Here is a 24,996-nt window from a genome sequence, read left to right on the forward strand (position 1 = left end):
CATATATTTGTTTCTGATCAGATACCATGCAGCGAATCCAGTCAGAGCAGCAATCAAGTTTTAAAGTTGTTATAAAACAAATCTCAAACAATTAATTTTTTCTTTTCTTCAAGGTAAAAGATCCTGGAATTGAGAGACTCCAAATGCAGGTCGGCGGCAGAGAGGATGACGACAGTGTAAAGCAAAGACAGACACATCGCAGAAAAGGGGACAGAGGCTTGAGAAGCAGTGGGTGGTGGATGAGGACCATGAGGGTTCTGGATGAATCAGTAGGGACCCACCTATCACACCCTGCAGTGGATAAACAGGAGGATTACCTTCTCTTTTTGTCTGCCCAAGGTGATCCTCCCACAAGGGGATGAAGCAGCAACTCACCTCTCTGTCAAATGTCCACGGAGGATACTTTGATTACAAAGACTGGCCATTTATAATATGAGTCTGTGCGTTTGGGTTTTCTGCTGAATGCCACAAGAAGAAAAAAAATATGATGGTAATGACAGAATCCTTGTGCGCAAAAAAATTATTATTGTATTGACAAAGAATAAGAATAGTAAAAGGTTTTTATTCGGGATTAAATCGCCCTGATGCCTTTGTCCATCTGTATGTTTTTCTTGTGTTTTCACCCATTTCCACTTTAATTCTCAGCAATGTCAAACATCAAAGATCCAATGTCGTCAGACTGCCTGTTGGACAGTGTGGGAGTGTCTCCATTTCTCACTCTCTCTGATGTAGGATTAAAAAATGGAAATGTCGTTCCTTTAATTCCGGCATCACTTGGGATTTTGAAATGTAATAACATTTATACATAGACAGCTAGATCATACACACAACAATGTGTCTTATAGAGGAGATATACTGTACAGCTATAATAAAGCTATGGTCTGGATAAAAGCCAGTTTTTTGTAAGTAATAGTACTTAAACCTGTTATATTTATCATATTTGTACAGATACGGTTCAACCTCCTTCCTATGCAATACAAAACAAGACTAATCTCCTAAGTCTAACATGACAAACGACGCGTAGAATTGCTTTTTGCAGGGAGATTTTATCAGATTACATTACACCTAATAAACCTGCTTTTTTTTTTAGAGAGAACATGTAATATTATCCTCTGTGATCCTATGTTGAGACGTTAAGGAGGTCACTCATTTACCTATTAGGTTCTGCTTTATATAACATGGTCCACAATAAAACCAAGTATATGTCCTGTCAGCTTCCCTCTTTAGCAATGTGCAATATTTAATTAGCTTGGACCCCTAAATAATGTTTGTATTAAACTATATGAAATGGTCTCAATTCGCCTTCCCTCAATGCTTCTCCTCCCTCTCCCTCTCCCTCTCAGCAGCAAAATGACAGGCTGGAGGTGGGATTGTTGAGAGTGGATAAGTGTATGAATGCATGCAACTGTATTTGTTCAGGAGGAGGCGCTGTTGCGCCTCATATGGTATGGAGTCACGTGTGACTGATGACACCACTACCCTATAAGGGGGGATGTTACCACCCTCTCACTCTCTGTACCTGACTCTCACGGAGAGCAACCTGATGTGCACAGTTCTTCAATAAACACGCCACTAGATCGATGGCTGAAGCAACAAACGTCTGTTTATCACTTAGAATTATTATTCCGCTGTGCAGGTAGGCAGAAGGAATAAGCCTATCTGTTAACAGGGATCACATCAGAATATTCATATCTCTGTCGGATATATTCACCTAGTTACATTTTTTACAAATGTGAAGATATCCTGACTTTTACATAAAATGCATTTGAATAATAATACATTTAAATATACAGCACCCTAAAGTCAAAGTCATGAAATAAGACAGATCAATACGAATAAGTAAGCAATAGAACAAAGCCTTAAGATTAAAAAAGTTTAAGAATACATAAAACTAGGAAAAGGTATTAAAAAAATGAATAAAGATCATAGTGTTAAAAAAAGAAGAAACATTCAAAAGCAATTTCAACGAAATATGTCTTGAGTTGTTTTTTATAACTATCAACAGAAGTAGCTTGTATTATGTAAGGTGGGAGTGTCTTGCATAGCAACAGAAAGATGCTTCCCCAAACTTTTTGTTGTTTGTTTTGGGGATATTGATTACGCCTGCTGTAGAAGACCCCAGGGAATGGTTAGAAACATACACTGACAAACAATCAGAGATCAATGAGATATTTTTCCTGTTACTGGGATAAGAAGAATTTGGATTGTATGTAAATGCTTATTTTATAGTTTGGTGTCAAATGTTATATTTGTTTGTGTCAACTACTAACTAACCAACTAAATAACCAACCAACCATCTAACTAACTCATGCTCACGATCACGTCTGTGGGCAATTGAGATTTGAACATGCAAAATCATCACAGAAAGGCCTCAGCATGCAGGTTGGAGGCCAGAACTTTCTTGAGGCCTGAGTGTTAAGCTCTGCACCTCAGGACTCAACATCCAGTATCATAAAACTCATCTACACTATTTATCCTAACCAGGGTCATGGCTTGCTTTCACCCCCCTCTCTGCTTGTGCAGCTTTGTTTCTGTGTCTTGTCCTGATTGTCTACATTCCCAGCTGGACCCCGCTCCCTGCTGACTTTGTCTTGTTGGAGGATGACTTGTCTAAACAGAGACCAGTTGCCCGATGAGCTAGGATAGCGAGTGTGAGGCGGCAATAATTTGGCCACGTCGCTCACTGAGCTCATATGTTTGGCCTGTCATTGTTCCTTTCCAGTCCCTTTAGTTACGGCTCGGTTGATGCTTTCCTGTGTCCTCATCAGACATCAGGTTGTTCACCCCCCAGCTGGAAGTTGCTGTATTCTCCACTGACTGATCTGAAATAGCCTTGACTTTCAGACTATGGGAATCACAGTGTTATAAATTACTTTTAATTTGCTGTCATAACCAATATTCTATGTATTCATAACCAGCCTTAGTGATGTGAATTTTACAATAACAATTTGTTTTGGATGCAGTCAAATCAATACTTTTTTGATAGAAAAAGAATCAATATGCTGTTGGCAGAATTTAAACAATATAAACCTGGCTTAACATTACTTTATAGCTCCTTACAACAGCGGGACACAAAATGCACACAATGTGTGACTATGCTTTAAACTCCTTCACTAAATGCATCCAAAGGTATGTGGATCAGCGTCTATTTTAGAACCATCCCTGGGAATTGAATTAGGCCATGAGGCTACTAGAGTCCCCCTATTGGGTGAAAACAGTGTGAACAAGTCTGATAACATTGGAAGGTGGAAAATAAAGAAAGTGAGTAGCATGTCCTCATCAGACAGAGATCGCTGGTGGCAAAATTTGCCCCAATAACTGACTAGGCAACAAGGTCACAGTTTAGCAATTTCTTGCGAAAAAAGTGCATATGTTTAGAGGTGCTGTATGTTCATACGTACACAAGTAACCACTATCATGCATTAAAAAGAGTATTCTGCATCATCATCTGCTATGACATGTTGCAAACAGAGCTACTGATGTGATGGCTGCTCTGGAAGGGAGGACACATCATCGGTTGTAAATGGCACTCAGTGGCAGCATGTATTGATCTATATCACTGTTTAGTATATGTGCCTGTTGGTTGATGAGCCCTCCAATGCCCCTGTGACATATTTCTCTACTTTTCTCTTCCCTTCTCTTCTCTTCTCTTTGAGTGCATGTGGAGACTGTAATGAGGATCCGATGCAACTGTGAAATAGACGATTCTCGGTGTGGTGTGTCAGATGTAGGAGGACAGGATCGTGCAAACAGTCAAACCCACATTCAGATCGGTGCAGCGGCAGTGGGACAGCGGGGGGTTGTTGGAAGGAGGTGGGGTCTGTCCCATGTGTCGACTGTCTGATGGAGAGGAGAGAGGCACGGCACAGTGAGTATGAAAGGACACAGAGTGCTACGCAGAGAGAGACCGCAGGCATGCAGCAGCACAGAGCAGCATATATGTTTAAAGAGGCTGCAGCAGAGCGGGCTGTTGATGAGGTAAGAATGCTAAAACTCGACTAGCGATAAGAAAAAGAGCAATTGTGTGTGTAATGTCTGTACATGTTCTCTTATCGTGAATGGGTGTATGTCACAGGACTTATCTGGGAACAGAGTATTTTCATAGACTTCATTGGAATGCTTTTCATTGTTTGTATTTGAGCTCTATCCCCAACCTGCAGTTGTTATTGTTATTGTTTTCACTGATTGTGACTGTGATCTATCTCTCTCCCATCCTCAAGTGTGATTAGCACGAGATCCATGGAGACCTGACTTTCGAGATCCGTCAAACCTGATAATAACCCACAAGCACCTGCAGCATGTGATGTTTCGGTGGAGTTTGCGTACCCTCACCATGCTCTCTCTGTGGAATCTGTACCTCCTCCTCCCCCTCTCCTTGCCTCTCTTGCTTCATGCTGTAGCCTCAACTGGAGAAAATGTCAAGGAAACACAACAGCTACACGTGGAAACAGCAGTGCAACATCTCCCGCAGCCCTCGCAAAGACTTCCTGGATCTAGTTTAGAAACGGAGAAGCCCCTGTTTGAGCCCGTTGATGTTGACTTCCAGGGTCTACTGTTGAGTTTGGCCTTATCGTCATCTGAGGAATCAGATAGACAAGGTGTGATTGGTGAATACACTGATTTACAGGAGGGCACAGAGACATCTCTTTTGTATCATAATGAGAACGAACTTTTCAGATCCACAGAAAGTGCAACAGAAGATGTTACATCTACAAAGCCTGTAAGGTCTTCATCAGGAGCAGCACCACCTCAGCCTACAAAGGCACGAACATTGAAGAATCAGCCGACTGAGACCAGTACTGGCTCCATACTGCATTCTACACCAACTGGAGAGAATCAACTAACTTTACCGTCCTTGCACAATGAGACGACTGATGGCCACTTACCTTTTCTTCTGTCTGGCTCACTTCCATCAGACACACAAGGCCAGGACTCAACTTCAGGGTCCATTTCTGATGGTACTACTCCACCTGTAGCCACTGGCAGTCCACTGGAGGGTACTGTTCCGACTAAAAACACTGGAAATGGATTGGTTGATATTACAAACCGGAGAGGAGCTGTCGGCGTGGAGGCAGAAAATGGTAAGAGTCCTGTCATGAATCCATTATTTAGAGAAGCTGACACCATCACAGTTAACGCTCGTGATTTATGGCTTATAATGAAAGGTAGGATTTATAACGTTGCTGCATTAAATTCCTATAACACCTCAAATAAAAGCCTCCAAGTTGATGCGACTGAAGTGTTTGTGCATTCTGCTGGCAGACACAGTTGTTTTACATTCACAGAAGGATTTTCATCTCTTCACTCCCCAAAGATTTCACTCCTCCAAAACAACCCCCCCCCCCCAAACCCTCTCTCTCTTGTCTTGTGCTGTCAATCCTTTTATCACAGTCTCTCCCACTCAGTCCTTGACTCGCTTGTTAATGTTGAAACATTTCATTCACAATGCCATCAGATTCGATTACCCATATTCAATGATTAGTGGAGCACACATCAACATGCAGTGTTTACCACACACACGCACACACCAGACGTCACTCACTTGTTAAAGTAAATGATGTTTTGTTGTGTCCACAAGCAAAAGCAGAGAAGGGCTTTCACAGATGTATGTGAGAACTCTTCCGCATTATGCCAACACATTTGATAACAGTTTAAGTACCTACCAAATATTACCAACATTAATTTTTACTTGTGTCACAGCATCCACTGGCAAAGATGTTTTTTTTCTGACTTTGAAGTGAACACAGAAAATCCCTCTCTTAGAAATTCTCTCGCTGGTTTGTTGCTGCTTCTGCATTAACAAAGTCACATCACAACTAATGAAGGCCCAGAAATAGGACACAGTCTATTTATAACCAGTAGGTTCCCTCATCCTTCACGCAGTTTACTGTTGACTCTATTTCCCTCAGAGAATGAGTTTCTTACATTATTTTTTGGTAACACGACAGATATAAAAGTTCATCACCCACAGTTTCTTGATGCATGGATGTAACGTTAAGGAAAGCAAAGCACCTCTTGATCATGCTCTGTGATAAAAATGAGAGCAGCAATTGGTCAGTACTGGCTACTCACCCATCTTTTACACACACACACACACACACACACACACACACACACACACACACACACACACACACACACACACACACACACACACACACACACACACACACACGCACACACACACACACACACTAACACATAGAATATACTTGCCCATGCTCCACTCTCTCTGTGACCCAGTTAGAGATTCCCAGCTCTGAGCCTGCTCTGTTTTATTATAGATTACTTTCACACACGGCAGATTCATCCATGCTTTTTTGGGCTAATGAAGTCTGACAATGTGCCTTTACCTTGGCCTGTATGTTATGTTGTTTTTAAGGGTAAATGTGTGTAGTTTTTATGAAATCCTAATCAATAAGTTGAGACAAAAATACAATAACAAGAGTACACTTCTACACTAGTCGTAAAACAAGACTGCATTTTGGACACAACAGTAATCCAAGCAAAATGCTAATAATGCCAACATGCTAACACGCTTATAATGACAAGGCTAACAAGATAATTATCTGGAGATAATTTTTATTATATTCCCCTATCTTATATTAGTGTGCTAGCTCCATTTGTTGACTTTGTTAGTATCTTAAATTTAGCTTAAGTCGACACAACAGGTAATGCATTGTTTTGTACTTATTTTACAGATGACTCCGGGAACAGAGGCCTGCACGGTAACATGAACACATCTGCCACACCCTGCAAAACAACAAACCAGTCATCGACTCTCACCTACCCAGAAGACTTTACTCCCAATGAGTCCCTGCACCCCTCTCTGGGTCTCAGCCCTGCCCTTTATGTCCCTCTGTATTCGGACTGGAACTCTGCCCTTGCCACATGGGGATTTGCTTGGGAAGCTCACATCTATGGCTTGGGATCTGTCTTCACTGTGTTTGGCCTTATCTCTGTTGTCTGCCTGTTAGGCCTTCCCCTGCGGTGCCCGCCAGGATGCCCCTACTTCACTCTCCTGCATCTGTTCCTGTTAGCATTTGCAGGGATCCAAGCTTTCTGTTTGCTGTACGATGCTTACAGTCACCAAGATCGTCTGCCCCCTATAGGCTCTCTGCTGCTCTCTGAGTTGCCCTTCCCCTGTTTAGTCTCAGCTTTCTCCTTGGCCTTCCTCATTCTTTCATTGCGCTCTCGCATGCATCTTTCACTCCCACTCGCTATTTCAACCTCATTTTCAGTTTTGCCCAAACCTCGCCTGTTACTCTGTGTGTCTCTACTGTATTTTGGAGTTTCTCTAGGTTGTGTTGGCATGCTCCAGCTCTTCCACATCCTCCCTACAATGATCCTGCTATTCCCACATGGTCTATTTGTATGTCTCACCATCTTTCTGTCATTTTCCTATCTCATCTTCTACTGCTTAATTCGAGTTGACTCTAAACACATCTACAGACTGAATGACAATGGAGAGAGCGGAGGATCTCCTGAAGGGATACGATCTGCAAGTTGCCCCTTTGCCAAAGTGGAGGACTGGCAGAGAGCAGCAGGAGCTGGAGTAGGAGCTGCGTTGTGTATGTTAGGGTGTGGTGGCCTACAGCTTTACGGGATTCTGCATGCCCTTGGTTTAGGTGGGGTTGAGGGCTATGGGTTCCAGCCTTGGTCCTGGTGGGGCTATCAGGTAGGCTGCAGACTCTGTGAGGTTGGGGTGTGTCTCGGTTTGTCTCTCATTGGCACACACCCTCTATTTTGTCAAAACAACTCCTCTATCAAGACCATAACTGATCCTCGGCCAGGATCTTGGTCTCGCCTCTCCTGCAACTCTCCTCCGGGTGGGCTAACCCCGCCCTTTAATGAATGTATAAATTCTCCTGTCCTCTCCTCACATAAGTCCTGCTCCCAAGGTCACCAAGAAAAGCTTGTGGTCTGTAATGTCATTAGTAAGGGACCATCAGAGGCTTTTCCTCTTTGCTCTATGTCAGATCCTCCTGAAAATGGGCTTGATTGTCTGCCAAAATCCAGCCAAACAAAGATGACACTATTGCCTCTACCTACACCCCCAGTCCCATATCACAAGATTATGAATGCAGTTGACTCTAAACTGTCGTCACTGGATAGTTTAGGATTAGAGACTGACTCTACTGGGGACCTGCGGCCCCCATCTCCCATAGACTTGTCCCGCAGCATTGACCAGGCTCTGTTCAGTGATTCCCTATTCTCCCACAGTATCTTTGGTTTTCCAAAACTGTTCCATGCTTCTTCAAGTCATTCTTTGAGCTCTCCAAACCAAGGTACATCAAAGCATGGGCCCAGTTCTGTAGAAATGGCCTTATACCGAACTTCTTCCTGTGGAGATGTGGATCAAGAGAAAACACTGCCCAGTGCAAGATGCTCCCAACCTCAAAGTTCTTTGACATCTCAAAGCAGGACACTGGAGCAATGGGATTGGAAAGGGAGCGACTCTGGCTCAACCCAGGGTCTGTGCTGCAATCCCAAGGAGCCAGGAAAACTGCGCTCACATTCCTGGGCCAACAGAGGGCAAAACTTTGCTCAGCACAGCCTTCCACGAGCGATTCCCAACCTGTCTTACCACAGGCGTTACCGTACCTTGAGCTTGGCCTCCCAGGAAATCCAGGGCTCTGGCCGACTGGCAGGGACTAAAAAACTGAGTGAAAGCAAACAGCTGGAATGGGATCTTGCTGTACAGGCAGAATTTGTCGATGTGTGCAGACAAATTGATGATCTAAGTGTTTGCAGTGACACCATTGAATTGTAGGATGTTGTAAAAGTCCAGCTGTTAGTGAAATGCACTTGACATTGTAGAGAAGTACATACAGATGAAAATATTTTAATTACATAACCTAATGAAAGAGTAATGGACATAATTTATTATCATTATTACTATTACTGATACATTATGCTGACCCAGCTTTTGGACAGTTAAACTATCCTGGAAAAAGAGACACCAAGAGTCTATGATAGAATGTAAGATAATTGTCTTTAGTAGTGAGTGGACAAACAATATAGTGTCAAAAATTGTTTTGTTTAGCACTGCTGTGTCTTCATCCTTGAACCCTTCCCGTATAGGACAGTATTGCAGATATTGAACACAATTTCATCCACATAGGTTATAATATAGGGCAATATTAAAAACTTGTCTGCAGGAGCTAAAGATCCCTTTTCTCTGTGTGTTGTAGAAATTATGGAACTTCACAGAGCACGATATAAACAATGGTTGGGTCTCCATTGCTTGCCTACCAACATTTTTATTTTATTTACAAACAATTTTTACTATATGGCCCTATAGTGGTTATCATTAAAATCACCCATATAAAACTCAAGGACATGAGCAACATGATTTCCCTATTTTTGGTATGACACAAATATTAAAACAATATCAAATTTCTCTTGTCAAAATGACCTTTATTGATGCAACACTATATACAGTAAATATCATTCTGAAGCCTTTTGTGGATGAAACAATAATACAATCATTTTTCCTGTATATTCTGTCATCCTCACTTGGTTGCCAGTTATTATATATTCAATACCAAAGATGGTGAGTACCTTACACAAACATAAGAAATGATGTTAAAGCTGTCTCTTATTTTATATAGAAATAAATCTAACCTGAGTGATTGGTTTGGAATCCAGTCTGACTCATATTTAAAAATACTAAACCTGAAAAATATACATTACTATCTGTGTAATGTATTATGTACATTCAATAGGCATATAACTAACAATGTTTCTAGACTAAGACTCATTTGTATAATGAGTATAAAAAATGAGTACTGAGTGATGATCAAATGTAAATCATGGACTCTCTTCTGTTTGGTCTCTAAGATCGTTTTTTATACAATAATTTCAACTCCCAACAAGATGAAAAAAGGAAAATCTAAAGTGAGATTACATGTGGTTACTCCTCAAAGGTGCTCACAAATGTGTATTGGTGAATTGAGGCTAAAGCCTAACATCCTTTTACATGCAGATGATCAGAGCAGACGGTTCACCATGTTACAGTCAAATTTACAATGAAAGAAATTGAATTAGCTTCAACAAAACCAGTGCAGGAAGATGATCGAAACATACTAACTTGTGTGTACTACTGTGTTTACTACTGTGTGTACTACTCTATGTACTGTATGCTAGTACACATGACCATGGCTGAATACAATTCACAATTATTTTAGTCTTCTGGAGTGTGCTCTTACCATCAGCAGAGCTGTTGTGTTTCTTTTCCCAATAATAAAGTACGTGTTCTTTAATTTAAGTAAATTATTTATAACAATATGTCAAAGACAACTTTTTTTCGTAATATGCTTATATCTGTAAATAAAATAAATGACTTTCTGATTTTCTTGCAAATCCTGAATTGCTCTGTTTGATATATTTAATGAGCATGGAAATATAAGGCTCCAACTCTTCAAATTTTAATTAATACGTTCCTGTATCAGGGTGGAATTCAGACATCATGTCCTTACGTCTGCAACAGTAAGCTTGTTCTAAAGTGGTAATGACGTGCATTGGCTTGTTGAAAAGGATCAGTAGAGTAGTTAATTAGATAAGGTTCTATATACCTTGGCTGTTCATCAGGGTTCATATAGAGTTGTATCCATCAACAGGCGTGACTCTTTGACTCTCCATTGACCTTTAGAGTCAGGTTGAAGTGTTGTTTTGTCTAACCTTAAAGAGGCCAAAGCTGGGACAAACAGGACAAAGAGAAAAGGACACAAACAAGTAGTGTCACATTTTGGAGTGTTGAAGTGTTGGTCACATGTGCCCGGTGCATCTGCTTATAGCTGCCGGAGATGGGACGTTAGGTCCTGATCGAGCATTTCCTTTTCCTCCCCCCTCAGTAAAGCCGCTTCTCATAACTTTGTGTGGAGTAGAAAAAAGTAAAGTGTCAGCACTTTCTATGTTGTCATAACATTTCACCACCACAAAAGCAGTCTTGAATGGAGATGAATGAACAAAAGACAAAGATGGAGGTAGGATAAACGCATGGTTGTACTTACATGGCACAAAAGAATATCTAATATGATCGCATGGATAAAAAAAGAGGAAAAGAGAAGAGAGTTTGATGCTTCTAATCGAAGGAAACGCACATTGAATTTGACAATAAAACGTTTTTTTGACACGGGGACTGAATACAAGTGAGGCTTAGACGACAAGGGGAAATAGATGATGACAGACCACACCAAAGACATGAGACGTTAGGATATGTATCACAAGAGGATGTAAGGATTCAAAAAATTTGACACTTGGAGCGAGAGGGAGTTGTAGAGGAGGAGTAAAGGTCACTGGGGTCAGAGGTCAGACTTACGAGTGGAGGCCGTGAACTCCTCCCTCCATCTGAGCAGACATGGTTCTCCTCTCAAACTTCAGCTCTCCGGAGTACATCATAGACCTGGGGAAGAGAGAAACAGCTCATAGTAGCCAAAAGTACTTACACAACAACGTACAATAAGGACACAAACACACACACGCATGTTTATGTACTTCTGTCTTGCTGATAATATTAGCCCCTTACCCTAACCATCACAACTAAATGTGTAACCCTTATGCTAACCCATAACCTAAATCTAATAAACTTGACCCTTAAGGTAAGTCAAACAGCCCTTTGAAAAAGTGAGGACCAGACCAAAAGGTCCCCACTTTCCCAAAATGTCCTCACTCCGTAGGTGCTTTGCCACGGTCCTCACAAATACATACATACAAGTTCACACACACTAACCGTAAAATGGACAAACTCTTGGCTCCTATGTCCTGGCAGCCATGTTGGATCCCAGCAATTAGGTAAGGAGCAAATTTATGGATGGAGCCTTTATCTTGTACTGATCCTGAGACACCTTGAGCCACCTTCACCTTATCTCCCTCACTGGACACATAAAGGAAGAGATAAATGTGTCACACTGACGTCCTTCGACTGTGGATTTTCCTAGAACAAATGTTAATAGAGCAAGGGCATCCGTGACACCACCTGAAGTAGCGTTTCTGACTGTTATCTTTCTCCATGGCATCCAGAGAGCCCATCCCTCTGTACTTCTTCAGACGCACACCATCAGAGAAGAAATATTCTCCTGGAGCTTCAGTGGTTGCAGCGAGCAAAGAGCCCATCATCACTGGAGGCGGAAATATGACAGGACAAAACTAAATCGGTTGCAGAGGACAGTCAATCAATAAGGTTTTTTTCATTTGGCAAAAAAAACACCTTTATTGAAAACAGAAATATTTTGTAGAAGTTCAATTCAACAGCCATGTGTCCCACAAAGTGCATTGAAGTATATGAATAAAAGAGAAAAATTAAGGCACACACAAACAAAAGGACATTTTTGCATATTGACTCTACTGCCTATATACTAATAATATATTATAATATATAACGGAAGTTATTGCTAATAATATCTCATCTTTAGATAAAGTCCCGTCCCTTTTGGCCCTTGATGATTTTTTGTTGTATTTTTACCGACGACAAAGGGTTCCAATTGTGTGATAATATAATGTAAGAGGAGAGGAACCAGGGAAATGTTGCATGTGTCCACCTGTAGATGCTCCCAGGGCCAGGGCCTTCACCACGTGTCCAACAGTCTGAATTCCACCGTCAGCGATTACTGGGACTCCAAAACGTCGGGCGTACTCTGCCACCTTGTAAACGGACGTTCCTTGGGGTCGTCCACATGCCATCACTGGGGGAAAGGCATGAAATATCAAGTGTTAGCGAAATTAAACATAATACAAAAAATTTCTAAGTTTATTTGTATGTTTTTTTCGTCTTTCTTTTTCCTTTCACTTCATATCCTAGAATTTGCTAAATAAAATATAGTTTGCAGACCTTTCAGTGAGGATAAACAGACTTTTGGAGTTTTTATATTTTATATACTCTTATTGTTTGTCTATGTATCATATGTCTATGTCCTGTATTCATCAATGTATATTATTTATTTTATGTAATTTGTGCACTGCTGTTGACCTCTGCTGTGATACTCTCTCGGATAATAATTTCTACATCTAGTTTTGTGAAATTTATATAAATATAATATCATATTATATTTTTTTCTAAATCTAAAAACAACATGTGTTAACAATACTGGACTCTACATCATACCTTCCTGGGTGATGCAGATAGAGCCACAGCCCATGCCAACCCTCAGAGCATCCACACCCGCATCTATGAGGTTTTTAGCCTGAGCAGCTGTCACCACTAGAGAGAGACAGATGCACAGAAAAGAGCAGAATAAGAGATAGTGATAACACCGATTTTTCTTTTTTTTTACTTTTAAAGAGCTCAGAGAAAAGAAGATTAGTTCACCATTTCCTCCGACCACCTGAAGCTCAGGATATTTCTGTTTGATGTAGTTGATCATGTTGATTTGATACACAGAGTTTCCTTGGGAAGAGTCCTGTAGATAAATAGTTGTAATACATTCAATGATGTTTTTAAAATGTAAATTAAAACAATACGTTTTATTGTTATTTGGTATTGCATGATACATTTATCAAAGTAAGCAGCTCCATAGTTACGACCTACCAGGACAACCACATCCACCCCAGCCTGCATCAGAAGGTCCAGTCGGTATTTGTCATCCTCCATGGTACCAATGGCCGCCCCACACAGAAGCTGTTTGCGGGAGTCCTTGGAAGCCAGTGGATAATCTCTGTTCTTCTTCAAATCAGTCCTGGCAATGATGGCAACCAGCTCGTCACTGTCATTCACAATGGGGAGTTTACCTAAAATAGAGTGTAAAATGAGTGCAAGTAAGAAAATGGTCCAAGAGTTGATCACTTTATTAGTCCACATTTGTATGATTTCTCTGACATGCTGACCTTTTTTGCTTCGTTGCAGAATATCATTAGCTTCCTTTAGTGTGACTCCAGCTGGTGCAACGACTAAATCTTCTCTTTTTGTCATTGCCTGAATCAAAAAGAGGATAAATGATCAAATTTGAATTTGAAAAGTATATCATTATACCACCCGCTTATTTAAGTGTTCTCCTACACATGCATATCAAACACTGACCTCTTCCAGGGGTTTGTCATGGTCCTTCTCAGACAGAAAGTCGATATCTCTGGAGGTGACGATGCCAAACAGCTTGCTGCCCATCTTGCCTGTTTCTGTGACAGGGATCCCAGAGAAGCCGTGACGTATCTTGGCCTCGAACACGTCCCCCACAGTGTGTCGGGGGCTCATCACGACCGGATCGGTGATAAAGCCCTGTTCAAATTTCTGACAGGAACGAAATATATGTTTTAACAAATAACAATATAATAATTACATTTTCTTGTCATAATAGATTTGTCCTTGTCTGGCGTGGTAGCCATATTGTTGTGTAGTTTTCAGTGTGTAGTGTTTGAAATTAACCTTCTAAAAGATGGCTGTTGTTGGCGCTACTGTATCTAACTTTTACCAAACTGTGCCCTGGTCCGTCTTACCTTAACTTTGCGCACCTCATTGGCCTGAAACTCAGCAGTGCAGTTATGATGAATTATACCAATCCCACCCATCAGCTGAAACCAGCCAATCAGAGACAGAGGACAAAACAAACATGTTAAATATCATTAAAAGGTGGACGATTTGATTGTACATGCAAGAGACTGTGAAACAGGAGGTTGTTAAGCTGAGTGAACACTTCGTTATATGCTGTGTGTGAGGTTGGGCTGTGTACTCACTGCCATGGCGATGGCCATCGAGGACTCAGTGACTGTATCCATGGGAGATGAAATGAGAGGAGTCTTCAGGGTTATCTTCCTCGTCAGTGCAGAGGTAAGATCCTAGAAAAATGTGGTGCATTTGGAAACTGAAACATCCTGTTGTGATCTTGTAACACTCTTGATCCCATATAGCAAAGTGAGTCTATAATAGAATGTTCTGCAACATTTTCTTAATGACACCAGAGGGGTGTTTATTGATGAATCAACATGATTTTTCTTGTTGCAAACAATGGTCCTATAACGTAGCAGCTGCAGCACAAAGGCAACATAACGTTTGTTTTTATTTTGCCATGCAATGATCTTTAAAAAACTATTTGAGCACATTAGAGACCGACTATGAAATCACCTACTGACGCAGGTGTGTGGTTGTTTGGAACAACTATTTCCAGCCGTAAGCTGTGAGACCGAGGCATGAAATTAATTAAATGTCCCAGCAGAGCGAGCAAAGACAAAAACAAAGCCAGTCAAATAAACATCCGTGTGCTCGAGCACCCTTAACTAACGAACACAGCTAAATAATTAGGGATTAATTATAGAGAAAAGAATATTGACTGTGCTTGTGAGGAATATGAAATCTCATCAAGCATTTTATGAATAAGGTCAAGAACAAGAAGATGTTCGTAGCCAAATGGAATCACATGACAGAAGAACAGCAGCAGAGAACCATTATATCTAGAAACCAAACTTTGACCTCTTTAGCTTCAACAAATTTACATGTCAAGAAAATATGCACATAGGAACCAGTGCACTGTATGTGTGCCTGTGTTGCTGCACAGTGTGATGGTACTTACCACCTCATCTGAGGTAAAATCTATGAAACCAGGGAGGATCAAGAAGTCACTGAGAGGAGAGAAAGACACCGGGTCAGAGCATTAGAACACTTTAGTTTGGAAGTGGAAAACTCTTAGATACATTTTATTAATCACCACAACTTGTGTCAGTTACTCCTGTAAACAAAACGTACAGCTTTCATGGCGTACTTGAACTGTATCATTTCCCCAGAGCAGCAGTTATTTCAAACTTGGCTGATAGCGAGGAGACTTAATGTAATCTGTCAGCCTCTCAGCCCACCGCAACCTTTCTGCATTTATCCTTCGTACACTGATAAATCCTGCATATAGCCTCCATTAAGGAAACTACACTCATCACTCATTAGTGCACTTGATGCACACTCACACACACACACACACACACACACACTTGCACAGACACTGCTTTTAATGGTTGTGACACCACTCTTAGTCCTTGAAAGTCGTATTATTTATTATAATCCTCCCCATAAAAAAACAAGCAGATGTGTCATCCCTCTTATTACTAAACATGTAATGGAACATGTTGCATAATTCCACGTGCGTGTGCATATGTGTCCTTTTTTGAACATGCATCAGTGTCAGTGTCTTATCCATGTGTTATGTGCTGTGCATTTCGTACTTGTATGTAAGTCCATCACCGATAGAAAAGAGCTGTTGTGCTGTTAATCCATCTTCAGGAACATAGCCCGTGCCTCCACTGATCAAGTAGTCCGCCATGCTGAAATATTTGAAAACACACAAATATTAAATGCTTATTGCCCACAATGCCCAGTCTGAATATCAAATATAAAACATAAATACATGTATATAGCATGTTTCTATCTGCAAAGGTAAGGCAGAATAAATCACACTCATATTACTATCTAATGCATTTTCTATCATGTTCAACTTTACAGCTTCTTAACATTAATTCTAGATTTCAATTGATTTTGTACTTTTGTTAGTTTTTAACAATTTGCTGATCTTATATATCAAATATTTCCCGTGATTTCAAGCGGTGGGCATAAATATGGGTCAAGTCAATTGTCACTAAAGTAAAAAAATAAGATCTTCATTCAGCCATTTCTAAATATATTTATCTCTTGTGAAAAAGCTGTTGTTTTGCTCATTTCTCTCTTGACCTCTGTTTCGTACACACACACTGTGGCCAGACAGGAAATGCTACTAAAAAAAGAATCCGTCCTTGTCAATGGAGCGACGTCAGTACAGCAGGTAAGAGGATTTGTCTGCCCAGGTAGCTGTTAAATGGATAAAACCTCCCAGCTAACGTTAGTAGACAGACATCAGAGCACATCCCATTTAGTTACAATGGTTTCAAAAAGTCGCTTCTACAAATTAGACGGTCGGGGTCACGACCTTACAGGCGATGGGGAATGGTGAGAGTGAGTCTGACCTTTCTGGTTCATATCCAGCCTGGATCCGTGTAGCGCTGTATCGCTGGGCCGCGGTCTCATGTCCGTGTCCATGTGGCGCTGGGTGGGAAAATGCACCAAAGGGGGGAGGTTGTTCCCCATCTCTGTTTGAGATGCGTGGCCGTGCTGGTTCCATGTCCCCGACAATCCTTCGATAATCAATCTGGTAGTTGTCCCTCTCTCCATCTCCAAACCGGTCATAACAATGACCTTCCATCTCTAGGAAATCCAGGGCTACAACCTCCACAGGCCCCCACCACCTCACCCACACACACACACACACACACACACACACACAGACACACTCACACACACACTTTAAGCACTTCTGACTTGTATCATACACATGAACAAAATCACACGCACACACCCCAAGTAAACACTGGCCCGAGTAGCTCCCAACAGACACACACCAACACACGCAGATTGCTGTTCAATTATAAGCTCTCATAAACACCCAGTGCTTTGAGTGCATGTTCACGCAAACACCTTTCAGACACACCTGACATGGGAGGAAGCTGTACTGCCATCTGTTTTGTTGCCTGCATTCAAAGCAGCAGTTAAATCAAAATGGCCCAAAATTCAAGACTTCACGAAGGGTTGCTGCAGTTTGCACGCAGCTGATGATCCCCTGTAAGTCTCCTAAATCAGAGATGTTTTCCCAGGGGAGAGTTTGTATTCCAGCTTTTCAGCGCACATCCTTGGAGGCCATCAAGGCCCTCAGCCAGGGCAGCAGTCGAGGTATCGTCACACATCAAATGTTATATTGTTTTCCCTGTCTGTTCCCCAGCTGGAGGCAGGCAGGAGCAGACGCTGGGGAAGAGAGTCGGGTTCTGCTCGGTTGCAGGGAGTCGTCCCTCTGGAGGAGCAGAATGCTTAGTTATCCCTGAGGCTGGGAGCTCCACTCCGTTCTCCTGGTGCTTGCTGAGCTTAACTCTGTTTCTGACAGTAGCAGACGTCACTCTCCCACAAAGAGGATTGGAAGCATTAATACAGGATGGGGTGGGGTGAGATGGGTGTTTAGGGTGGAGTAGGACTGTGGAAGAGAAGGGTAGTTCAAGATGACACTTAAAACGCACCTTCCCCTTGGAGACTTACAATGATGTAAACGTGTGTGTGTGTGTGTGTGTGTGTGTGTGTGTGTGTGTGTGTTTTGCAGAGCACGGGGAGTCTGAGCTATGAACGAAGCAAAGGTCCAATCCAAGCACGCAAGTTCTGCTACTTTGAGACGGACAGAGAGGAACACACAAATATGTGTCCCTCTACAGCCAACACGTTGAAACTAAAGTAGTGTGTAATTAAACACTATTTCTGAGGATACTGTTTTATACTTTTAACCAAAGTTTTTTTTTTATTATCAAGTCTATTACTTAGTGAAGAGTTGTGAACAACAGACATGCGCATTAGACTGAGGCAGGGGAATAACATTGTTGCCTAGGTTGCCCTCGACACCTTCATCTGCAGGTGACTGACTGACTGACTGCTTGTGACAGTTACTGAGGGATTGAACCAGAAAAGCCTCTTACCCAGTCTCTCTCTCTCTCTCTCTCTCTCTCTCTCTCTCTCTCTCTCTCTCTCTCTGTCACTCTCTCTCTCTCTCTGCCTATTTCTCTCTCCCTCTCTTGCTCTCTGCCTCTCTCTCTCTCCCTCTGCCCATTTCTCTCTCCCTCTCTTGCTCTCTGCCTCTCTCTCTCTCTCTCTCTCTCCCTCTCTTGCTCTCTGCCTCTCTCTCTCTCTATCTCTTTCTGCCTATCTCTCTTTTTCTCTCTATCTCTCTATCTCAGACCCTGTGGAGGAAGCACACCTACACCCCCCCCCCCCTACACAAAGGGTAGGGTTAGCAATGGAAACCTCAAAACACCATGTTACTTCACAAACAATCAGAAAGATGACAAATGTGTTTATTCAAGAAATTATACGCATTATTTTTGGAAACAGTACAGCTATGTTACATAGAAAATTACATATATACAAATTGATATAAACATATAAGGGTGGAATGGTGTTACAGTGGGTAGCACTGTTGCCTCACAGCAAGAGGGTACTTGTTTTGAATACTTGGTATTCTTGCTTCCTTCCACAGCCCAAAGACATACAGATTGGGGTTTGGTTAGATGGGGGAGACACTGTGAATATGGGCATGGATGGTTGTTGGTACTGGGATACGTTGCGGACCTGTCCAGGGTGTACCCCGCCCCTCAGGGTAGGTCAGCTGGGATTGGCTCCAGCCCACCCCCATGACCCTCAAGGATAAGGGGTATAGATAATGGGTACATTGATAGATGAATGTAGAATATTTTGAAATTGAACATGTTGGATGAGAACAGGAAAGTCCTCAACACACACAGAAAATGTAGGCCGGCCACATATGTTTCAGTATGTTCCACCTGAGAGAAAAGAAAATGTTATCAATAACTTGAACAACTTTTAACATGTTCGATTGCTTCAAAAGAAAAAGGAAAAAATCTTACTGAGCCTCTCGACTAGTTTGGGCTGATGTCTTTTGAGGACAGTGTAGAAGGCGGCTTTGACGGTTACCCCTCCTGAACGAAAGGTCCTCAGAAACAGCACTCTCATCTTCTCCTGGCTGGTCTGTATAGTGTCGATCACTGAGTATGTTTCGCTGTGGACCATGTCCCCGAGCTCGTCTACGATTGCCATTACTTCGGAAACGTCTTGAATTAACACCGCCCTGTTGTCGTCAATGAACTTTGCTATTTGAAAATGAAAACGATTAAAACATTTTTTTTTATTATATTATAAATGTGACTTTTAAATAAATGTTAGTGTGAAGTTTATAAGTTCTTGAGCTCAACAAAAATTAACTTTAATTGATTTTCATTGAGAAAAAGCATTCACCTTTATCCGTATCACTCAATGTTTCTTCAGAATCACTGATGGATTTCTGATGGCACAAGTAAAACTTGATTTTAGTCAATACTGTGTAAGTACCCCATGATGTAACCAGCACATGCACGGAGGAGAAGGTAAAAGAAAATAGATAGATTCATAAAATTGATGGAAAATATATTTGACATACCTTTTCAGTCTGTGTAACTCTGACAGGATCCTTCTTATCATGTGACTTTGACTGTTCTGAAAAAATAAGAGAAAGAAACATCCACATGTTTCATTATGGAAAGTAAAGATTCATTAATCAGATTAAATTCAACTGATTAATTTACCTGGTGTCTGAGGTGAAAAACTGAGCGGCACACTTCTGTTTGAATATTGATTACTGGTATGTGACCTCTATAACAGGAGGTAAGTATGAGAGTTAGAAATAAACCAATTACACAATTTTCCTATACATTGTAAATCATTATGAATCAGCACTATATTTCATTCATATATTTTATATACAAATATATAATATTATTCATAAATTCATGAGTTTTACCAGTCTTGTCAATACATGATGAACTGCGACATGAATTCCCTTCTTGTGCTTTGAGAAACCCTCCTCAGTGACTTCAAGGCACTCTGAAACATAGATCAAGTTTTGTTTTAGGAGATAAAGGGTTTTTAAATCATATCCTGTGTGTGAATGAACAGTGGTGATGCAGCTGTAAGTTTTAATGGACAAAATGCCCTCGAGCCCATTCAATTCAAGGTTATAGCTTCAGTTGGTTTTAATACAAAAGACAAACTCCCAATCCGGACATTTTCCAGAGTTAATGTCTGAAAACAGCTTTAGAGTAGCACATGTTTGAATGTGGTCAACGTGATTCATAACTGATACACACCTTTAAAGGCAGGCCTCTTGGCAGGATTCCCGTCCCAGCACATCTTCATGAGGTCGACCAGCTCCTCTAACCCTTCTACCTCCCTCTGGTTAATTTTCTCACAGGAAGGTCTGTCCCCTTTAGGGATCCTCAGTGCAACAAGGCTGTTACCAGCCACTGTAGTTTGTGTGATAAAACAAAAATATACATTAAAACATGCAAACACAACTGACCGTGTGTAGATATGTGTGTAATTAACATTTACTATCCTTAGTTTATTTTTGAAGTGATATTTTCAACCAAATGTAAGAAAAATGGCCGGATTTAACTTTGCTAAATAAAAGATCTGACGCTTAAATTTGAAAATAAACAAACACATTTATAAGACAATAAAAGGAACTGTACGTACTTGGATATGGCTCATTCCCAGTAACAATACACCAGAGAAGGATGCCATAGCTCACAAAGAAAAAGACTTAATAGTGAGTATCCAAACAGTATTACAATTTAAAAATATTCTTTTAAATGTTTACCTGTATCTGTCAAAAGCACGGACAGGTTCATATGATGCATCAAAAGCCTCAGGAGGCATGTACTTATACGTGCCTCCGACCTCTCCTGTCCTTTCCTCGCTGCTGTTCAAGGCACTGGTGGAAACCCTGGACAGACCAAAGTCTGCAAGCTACTGAGCAACAAGGGACACCTTAAACTATTAAATAACCGTTGCATTGGATATAAAGCCAAAAGTTTAGTTTGATTCAGTCTACCTTGGCGTTCAGGTCGTCATTCAGCAGGACATTACTTGGTTTCAAGTCGTGGTGCATAAGGTCCCTTGAATGGAGGAAGTTCATGCCGAGAGCCACTTGATGGGCCAAGCGGAAGGCCAGGGGCCACGGTGGAGGAGCACACAGCTCCTTCAGCAGGTCCTGTACTGATCCTCTGCTCATGAACTCCATAACTATTCCCGTTTGCATGGAGAGGCCTCCACATGGTGTATTTCCCTCATAAATTCCATAAACCCTCAGCACAAACTCACAGGAAACCTTATCCATATGATTAACTTCTTCAAACAGTGCGTTCTCCTTTGGCAACAGGGGACTGGCATAACACCTTATTGTGGAAGGAGTAGAGAGAAAACAACTTGAACTATAACATACATGGATGTGCACACATTACTCATTCAAAATATCTATAGATAGGTATTCCTAACTTTACCCAACGCCATCTCGAAGTAGCTTAATGGCCACATCAAACCCCCAGTCCTTGTGCCTGGCTTTATAGACATCACCAAACCCCCCAGAGCCAACTAACTCCCATTTCTTCAAGCTGTCGCTGCCAACCCGCTCAGCCGCGTGGCTCAGCAGCGCCATCTTCTGCTGAAAAAACAGATCCATAAAAATAAAAAATAAGGAACAAATCACGAGGAGAGGAGAAAATTTCATGTCTGATGAAGTCAATCGTTCAATCTTACATTTGAATTAATATGAAGTTATCGTGGTCTATATTTGTTGTAACTCTCCTGTAAAGTAATTTGTCCCTGTAAGGATCGTGTAGGTTGCTGGCAGTGATCTGATTGGGTTAGGTTTGATCTGTTATATCAAACTTGATCTTCTCTCAAGCAGATTATAAATTGAGCATACATTACCATTGTGATTTATCCCCCTATTCTTGTTGGATTTTGGATTTGGACCGAGAAACTCTTAAATCAGAACCCTTATTTGTAAAGCAATACTTACATTCATATCAACAAGCTCATGTGACAAATATCTCAAAACCTTGTCTCCTGTCTGCTACTGTCTTCTGCTCATTGCCCCTTTTGTGTAGACCAGAACAATAGCACAAGTTGATGGCTTATACTCACCATATATCCCTTCATATGTTGTCCACCTAAATATCCAAGATTTAGGGCTTTATCCTAACCCAAGCTCTGACAGAAGAAGACGGTATAAGCTGCAGTTTCCTGTCCCCGCTCGCTAAGCAGTGTGAGGCAGTCGCTGAGGAAGGGGCAGGGTTTAAAATCGTCAGTGGAGAGAGCGCGTGAACTGCTGATATTTGGAAATAGCATGTGTCACATTTCCTGCTGGCAGAGAGTCATTCGTTATTTGGAAAAGGAATAAAATTACATTTCATTACATGTCATTACATGTCATTTGGCAGACGCTTTTATCCAGAGCGACTTACAATTAGTGCTTTCAACATTTATGAGGGGCCATTTAGGAGTTCAGTATCTTGCCCAAGGACACTTCGGCATGCAGATGGGGAAGTGCAACTGAGGAGAAAAAAGGGAATTAGAAAAACTTCCGTCTAAGGGGCTTGATTGCAATTCTCAACAAATTTCTTGCACACATACGACAGCATTATACATAGTCATGATTTTCCTTAAATGCATTATCAAACTTGAATATTTTCCTTTGTTGTCACTGTCTTTCCAATGCAATGCTGTTAAAGCATTTAAAACAAAATAGGAAAGAGGAAATTTCCTCTTTTCAGATCTGATTTATGCTGGTGTCATTTTAGAGTCAAAATCTGTGTATCTTTCGGTGTCATCTAGGAATGTGCGACAGTCTGCAGGGACTGAGAAAGCATCTCAACATTTTAACCCTATTACAATCAACTTCTATGTTTTATGTAAAGATGTAGTAGGATGATGTCGTGATTAGAGAGTGAAGTCAATATTACAGCTCCTAAAAGTGACGCCAACTCATCTTGGTTGCCCCCTGGTGGCTGGCTGCAATATGGGTCATAAAACCCATCTCCTCCATGTTAGTAGATGAGACATGGACCAAACTAAAAAGGTAGGTACCTCTCGTCCCATTGGTGTCTGTCCAAGCACACATTTTTTCCATTTAGTTTGGTTTTAATTATTTGATGCAATAAAAAATGAGGTGAGATGTCATGATTTAAAGCTGAGACACTGCAGCTCCACACCATGATCACTACTGTGCAGACTCTGGCTTCAATTATGTCAAAAGCTCAGAATGGTAGCACCCGTATCGAAGATAGTATATATTGAATATACTCGATGTATCCCTGCTTGTTCCACGTGAGAGGTATAAAATGCAGTGTTGTGCAAGTTCACTACTCTCATGAACTAGTTCAAAGTTCAGTTCATACAAGTAAACATTAATAGTTCACGTTCATAGTTCACCATTTAAATTCTGAACTAGTTCATATTTCAGTTCATTTCATAGTTTTAAGGTGGAAAGTGAGAATGAAAGACTTAACTTGTTAAAGAAAACCTTATCCATCACTACCCCTTGCCTTTACTGTCGGAATGTTTATCAGACAGTGTGTGGAAATCCCTCAGATAATAATAAGGTGCATCGGATCTCGGATGTAGTTGCTGAGTCTGCGTCTCTGCTTTCTCTTGACATCTGTATATGAGACCGAGAGCTGTTGTGTTGCAGGTATGGCCTGCCCCTTTAAGGAAAGTTTGTAGTGTGTGACGTAGTGCACCAGGGTATTGTGGGAAAATACGCTAAAAGTGTGTTTATAAGGAGAAGAGACGGAGTACCTAGAGGTGATGCGAGTGTTGCTCCTGCTGTATATCCGAGAAATAAAGTGGCCGCATTCCAAGTAAAGAAACATCTCCTCCTCCTTCTTGACGGAGCGGTCCGGACGGCTGGTTACCGGCCAGACAGCGAGCCAAGATAACCAGTGACAGGGGCGGCTCCTGGTACAGGAGACATAGGAGACTGATTTATCATGAAGTGACACATGCAATGTAAAACAATACATTAACGTCACACCATCCTCTAACCCCGGGACGCAGCGGAGGTAGAAGCGCTGTAAAAAGCGGTCCGCCTCCTTTCCTCGCCCATGTTAGATACTTTGGCTGTTCGCACCGGCAGTGCCGGGAAGAACCAGGAAGCGCCGCAGCCACACACACAAGCACATAATCTCTTGTGGGGGTGGCGGCTACAGGCTTGCGTAGGTCAGTCACCTGTGAAGACCAGCATCATTTACCCCTGAACCAGCTCGGAGAAATGATGATGAAATGGAAAAAAAAAAAAATTATATAAAATTAAATATAATTTTTTTTAGCTTCAATTTGAAGCAGAATGTGCCCACTGCGCACATTCTGCGCAGAAGTCCATTGCGCACATCCTGCGAAGAAGCCCAATGCGCAGGAATTGCGCGCGCAGCTTTTTTTTTTTTTTTTTTTTTTTTAAATTAAATTTTTTCCTGTTTTTATATTTAATTAATTTAATTAAAATATTGTAAGATATTTTGCAATTAATAGGAGAAGTCCTGACAATTTTAAGTGTAACATATTGTTGATGGGAAAACAAAAATGGGAAAGAGTGGGAATCAAACCCGGGTTGCTCTTGTTAGAGA

At 41.3% G+C, this 24,996-nt stretch overlaps 3 protein-coding genes across 7 annotated transcripts; 1 reads left to right on the forward strand and 2 right to left on the reverse strand.

Moving 5' to 3' along the window:
* Positions 1-4,333: 4,333 nt before the first annotated feature.
* prrt4a (proline rich transmembrane protein 4a) lies at positions 4,334-8,773 on the forward strand. Its single transcript, XM_053426418.1, has 2 exons — positions 4,334-5,081; positions 6,702-8,773. The coding sequence occupies exons 1-2, from the start codon at positions 4,334-4,336 to the stop codon at positions 8,771-8,773; spliced, it is 2,820 nt and encodes a 939-aa protein (XP_053282393.1).
* Positions 8,774-9,431: 658 nt separating this feature from the next.
* impdh1a (IMP (inosine 5'-monophosphate) dehydrogenase 1a) lies at positions 9,432-18,013 on the reverse strand. 2 transcript variants are annotated; one of them, XM_053426797.1, is made up of 15 exons: positions 16,915-18,013; positions 16,141-16,239; positions 15,501-15,549; positions 14,668-14,769; positions 14,431-14,505; positions 14,018-14,224; positions 13,825-13,912; positions 13,529-13,728; positions 13,310-13,400; positions 13,106-13,201; positions 12,543-12,686; positions 11,981-12,122; positions 11,735-11,878; positions 11,324-11,407; positions 9,432-10,874 (listed from the first exon to the last, which is right to left on the reverse strand). In XM_053426797.1, exons 1-15 carry the CDS (start codon positions 17,148-17,150, stop codon positions 10,853-10,855), a joined length of 1,779 nt encoding a protein of 592 aa, XP_053282772.1. In that variant the 5' UTR covers positions 17,151-18,013; the 3' UTR covers positions 9,432-10,852. The 2 variants fall into 2 exon arrangements, with proteins under 2 accessions (XP_053282772.1, XP_053282771.1); XM_053426796.1 differs by having other exon boundaries at positions 13,529-13,912.
* An 805-nt stretch (positions 18,014-18,818) lies between these two features.
* On the reverse strand, positions 18,819-22,664 carry LOC128444353 (receptor-interacting serine/threonine-protein kinase 3). 4 transcript variants are annotated; one of them, XM_053426799.1, is made up of 12 exons: positions 22,520-22,664; positions 21,874-22,031; positions 21,426-21,768; positions 21,192-21,340; positions 21,068-21,117; positions 20,680-20,835; positions 20,334-20,416; positions 20,119-20,185; positions 19,974-20,029; positions 19,793-19,838; positions 19,405-19,647; positions 18,819-19,320 (listed from the first exon to the last, which is right to left on the reverse strand). In XM_053426799.1, the coding sequence occupies exons 1-12, from the start codon at positions 22,532-22,534 to the stop codon at positions 19,307-19,309; spliced, it is 1,380 nt and encodes a 459-aa protein (XP_053282774.1). In that variant the 5' UTR covers positions 22,535-22,664; the 3' UTR covers positions 18,819-19,306. The 4 variants fall into 4 exon arrangements, with proteins under 4 accessions (XP_053282774.1, XP_053282773.1, XP_053282777.1 ...); XM_053426798.1 differs by having other exon boundaries at positions 21,874-22,034; XM_053426802.1 differs by lacking the exon at positions 21,874-22,031 and having other exon boundaries at positions 22,520-22,631.
* Positions 22,665-24,996: the final 2,332 nt, after the last annotated feature.

This window comes from Pleuronectes platessa, chromosome 7 (genome assembly GCF_947347685.1).
Source record: "Pleuronectes platessa chromosome 7, fPlePla1.1, whole genome shotgun sequence".
Taxonomy (NCBI): Eukaryota; Metazoa; Chordata; class Actinopteri; order Pleuronectiformes; family Pleuronectidae; genus Pleuronectes; species Pleuronectes platessa.